The sequence below is a fragment of the Diprion similis genome, chromosome 2, assembly GCF_021155765.1.
Source record: "Diprion similis isolate iyDipSimi1 chromosome 2, iyDipSimi1.1, whole genome shotgun sequence".
Taxonomy (NCBI): domain Eukaryota; kingdom Metazoa; phylum Arthropoda; class Insecta; order Hymenoptera; family Diprionidae; genus Diprion; species Diprion similis.
The window spans coordinates 7,640,264-7,644,988 of NC_060106.1; the positions used below are offsets into that span (position 1 = coordinate 7,640,264).

At 34.7% G+C, this 4,725-nt stretch overlaps 1 protein-coding gene across 2 annotated transcripts; it reads left to right on the forward strand.

The window, feature by feature from the left end:
• The first annotated feature begins 699 nt into the window (after nt 1-699).
• LOC124411694 (general transcription factor IIH subunit 3) lies at nt 700-4,364 on the forward strand. Of its 2 annotated transcripts, none has more exons than XM_046890983.1 (6): nt 700-824; nt 1,321-1,817; nt 1,958-2,080; nt 2,390-2,525; nt 3,989-4,025; nt 4,210-4,364. In XM_046890983.1, exons 2-6 carry the CDS (start codon nt 1,446-1,448, stop codon nt 4,283-4,285), a joined length of 744 nt encoding a protein of 247 aa, XP_046746939.1. In that variant the 5' UTR covers nt 700-824; nt 1,321-1,445; the 3' UTR covers nt 4,286-4,364. The 2 variants fall into 2 exon arrangements, with proteins under 2 accessions (XP_046746939.1, XP_046746931.1); XM_046890975.1 differs by having other exon boundaries at nt 716-807.
• Nucleotides 4,365-4,725: the final 361 nt, after the last annotated feature.

A 4,725-nucleotide genomic window follows, 5' to 3' on the forward strand; every position in this document is an offset into this window, starting at 1 on the left:
GTAACAATCGATTTTTACCTAATTTCCAAAAAATACCAACAAGTTGTATTATTGTTTAGAAAAGTCTGTCGGCTGCAAATAAACTATATTTTTGAAAAATCATGAAAATCTAACGTAAATTAATAAATCAGGTTTATATGTCAACTACATCTTTGTTCTTAACGAAGATGTGAGCCTTGACTGAAGATATATATACATTCAGTCAACCGAATGAGTTATATAATAAACATATATAATGGGATAAATAAAAATTTCAATCTGTTCCCATTTGTCATTCCATAGGCATAATAATAGATAATATTATTTGACTCTGCATTATCTTTCTACAAGCGGTGGGCGATGGTAACATCAGTTCTTGTCGCGTTTATTTACCGACCGCCTGGCGACTTGAGTTGCGCATGCGAAGTAGCGTTGACCGAAGTGAATTTATGTCGTCCATTTTCGACTACGAAAGGCCCCATAAGGCTGTGAGTCTTTTCATATCTCAGTCAACGCTCGTTGTGAGACGTAGCAGTGTTGCCAGTTTCTGACCATCTAATTGAGATATATTTATTTGTCTACTTTGTAACGCATCTTCGGGGGCGTTTCGAAATTACTTTTCTGTTCTATCGACAGTCTTTTATCTCTTTTGTGTTCTTGACTTAGTGACTATAGGTCTGCCTCTGTTCTGGGGAGTTTCGGAACGCACGCTATTTGGCTAAATTCTACCGTCTTCAGACAACGCTTTAGCTGGTTACGGTTACGGACATTGTGAACCGTCCTTAACATGGGTGCTAGAGATTCGTCAAGAAGTAAACATGGCCAATGGTGAGTACTAACAAAAGGTTCGTATCGATGAATAATCGATAAAACTGTGACATTAAGAAAGCTTTTATAACGTATTAAACCAACTCATTTCATTCAGTATATTTTTACGAATCCACAGACGCTTTTCCACGAATACTAACTCATCTATCAATTTCCTAACCTACAAATATTGTTTTGTTTTCCTGTACCAAAACATTAGACGTTAATCGTACGTTCAGTAATAATACTTATTAAGTTTTCAAAGTATTTACCTGAAAATTGTATGTGTAGAGTTAATCTGAAGATTTAAAACATATCATTCGCTATATCAATTATTTGTCGAAGAGGTATTTATTATTAATCATTTAACATTGAGTTTCCGTAACCTGGTTGAATTGATAAACTGGAAATATTTGTCTCTACTGGTATTGCAACTGAGTATAATGTTTCAATCCTGTTGAAGTAAAAAGTCGGCGCTGAATTATTTGACCCCTATCTGTAGGACTTTCATTTATTTATTTCACATTTTTGCAGGAGTAGAAAAAAGCTTGCTGGTTATAGTGCTGGACACGAATCCGGTTCAGAAATTCGTGCGTCAAGATACAAGGATATTGACGCAATGTCTGGACTCCGTTATTGTATTTGCCAATGCCCACCTCATGCAAAAGTCAAACAACCAGCTGGCCGTTATGGCGTGCCATTCTCATTCCTCGACCTTCTTGTACCCTGACGAAAAGCTGATGGAAGTCAGACAGATAGATGGACAATACGAAGGTTTTATGATGGTAGAAAAAACAGTCAGACAAAATTTGCAGAAATTAATTCATGAAATTGCTACAAATAAACCTTTGAATACTGAAAGCCTGATCGGCGGAGCTCTGGCTATGGCTCTGTGCTATATCGTCAGACTGGAACGGGAAAAAGTTGCCGGTGAAAAGATAAATTCAAGAATTTTGGTTATAACTGGTAGCAACGATTCTGCATCTCAATACATGAACTACATGAACGTCTTCTTCACTGCTCAGAAATTGGTAAATATTTTTACAAATATATTTATAATTTGTCACATGTCTTTTAATTGTAAGTAATTTGAAAATGAGACAAGCAAATTACTTTGCAAGAATTGAAACAGAATAAGGTATTTTTCATAACCAATTTCTCATGGGTTTAGGGTGTGGTAGTCGATGTTTGCAGTTTGGATCAAGAACTGGGACTACTTCAACAAGGCTGTGACATAACGGGTGGAAACTATTTAAAAATACCACAACTGGCTGGCCTCTTGCAGTATTTGCTGGTAATAATACCATAATATTCTTACGATGTATTTTTACATATTTTGTTTATTCAGTTTAGTCAAGGCTAGTAGGGTGACTTTAGAAATGCAGTTAAAATGATGAGAATTTCATAATATCAAACTGGAAACTTTCGTGTATTCACTTTTCATATTAAGCTAATATTTTGGCCACTAAAACTGTCTCTTTTGTCGCTATACTTCTCTGGATATAACGTTTCTTTTTGTAACGTTGCCTTGTAGCTAAACTGAATGAACAGATTGTGCTACAAAGCATGGTGGCATGGTATTATATTTCTTCAATCTTTCCAGTGGGTGTTCCTTCCAGATCCTAAGATTCGCAGCAAGCTAGTCTTGCCTCCCCCAGTCAAAGTAGATTACAGGGCGGCTTGTTTCTGCCATCGAGAACTTGTTGATGTTGGTTACGTCTGTTCTGTGTGTCTATCGAGTGAGTATTATTGAATGGATTCTAATCATAAGTTAAAATTTTTTACTTTTAAGCCAGAGTTTTTCGATTTATATTCATATAAAATCACTTTCTACCTTAGTATTAAACTTTCAGCTACATTTTTGTATTTGTATAACGGCTTGAGGGTTCTAGTGAGAATTTCAGTTAGAGCGCGAAAGGTTATGCAAGTAATTCACAAAATAATGATGGAATCAGTCATCATAGAACTGACACAAGCTTCTTGGCAAAGTTTCGTTGTCTAAATTAAAGTATACTATAAAGTATACTATATAAAGTATAATATTAAGTATTAGGGTGATTTTTTTTGAACGACTATTTTTTTTTTCAGTTTCCATCAAAAATTTTGTTCGATATGTCGAACAAAAAATTCCCTGAAACTTATAGCCCTTAATATTAATATTACTAAGTAGTCGCCCAGGGCGTAAAAAGATTTCCTATATAAAATACACGTGAATCAAAGCGTTTTTTTTTTTTCAAATCTCTACAACGTAGCGGCATTTTATGATATCACATTGGACTTGGTCGCAATTTACGCAGAATTGAACGATCTTCAAAAGTGTTCGCAAAGTCGTGAGTCCAACTTACACTGGTAAGATGGTACAGGTCATTCAAGTTGATTTTCACCCCAAATTCTCGTTTTTTCGTTGTTACAATTTGAAAAATTTTTTGTCTCTCAGATTCGTTATGAGTCAAACCTTCATTAAAACTTTCAGTGAGTGCTACTCCTCTTTCGGCGGTATCATTAACCACTTTCAACATTTTGAATGTGTCGGAACATTTTTGATAATCAAGATTTGATTCCCACGTACTTGGTTGTGTATTTAAAAATCCATGACGAAGCTCAAATTATTCAAAAGTGAATAACGAGTTTGAATTCACAAAATCACTGATGTTTTTTTCTGATAACGAAACTATTTAACGTAAACATTTTTTCGGTAAAGTTGGTCATTTCGGAAATAACAGCGAAAAAACTAGAATTCGGGGTGAAAATCAACTTGAGTGACCTGTACCATCTCACCAGTGTAAGTTGGACTCACAACGTTCAGGACACTTTTGACGATCGTTTAATTCTGCGTAAATTGCGACCAAGACCAATATGATATCATAAATTCCGCTGAGTTGTAGAGATTTGAAAAAAAAAAAAAACGCTTCTATTCACGTGTATTTTATATGAGAAATCTTTTCACGCTCTGGGCGAGTACTTAATATTAATATTTAGGGCTATAACTTTTAGGGAATTTTTTGTTCGACATATCGAACAAAATTTTTGATGAGGACTGAACCAAAAAAATAGTCGTTCAAAAAAAATCACCCTAACCAAGTATAAAGATACAAAGTATCGAACACCTATTTTTTGTTGTAAACATATTATATCTCACTTTCGATATTAACTTTATCTTCAGAAATGAATTTGGTTATAACTGGAGTATTTATTTTCACAGTATTCTGCAAGTTCAGCCCCATCTGCACAACGTGTCAGTAAGTATGCTTGTTCATGAAAGACAGGTGTGAGCTTAATTTTCCAGGAAATAGCAGTTAGATAATTTAAATAATGCGTATGATGGTTTTTCTTTCCTTTTTTGTGCTTTGACTCGCATGAAAATCTGAGAAATCAATTACCGCAAAACTGGTCGCTAATCGTTTTTCTTACTTGCTTTCTCAGCACCGTATTCAAGATGCCTGGTCCTATGCCGATGAAGATGAAGAAGAAGAAGAAAAATCCAGACGTAGTACACTGACTGTTAGTACTATCAACTATACTGTATAATTACCTATGCCCGATATCCTCATCTCTTTGTGATAAAAATTTGTAAAATATCCGCGCTACTGTATTTTCTAATATTTCTTTCGTTCGACCGAAACTATTTTCTTTCCCCGAAATTTTTGATATTTAATCTGAAGAAAAAAAAATAGCTTCTTGACCTCGTAATTCTCATCTAAAACGTATGTGATGATGATGCAATTTTTTGAGTACGTATAGTTTAAATTTTCCTTACCCAATAAAAAATGCGAACTTTTTAAGGGCCATTTCACATGGAAAGCGATACTTTGAAGTATTAGTGAAGAGTGCTATAACAAAGAACTTAGAATTATCTTGGGGATACGTGGTCGGATAGTTAAATATTCAATGATTCATCCGTGGCGCTATTCGTTCAAAGATATCACAGATTTCTAATTC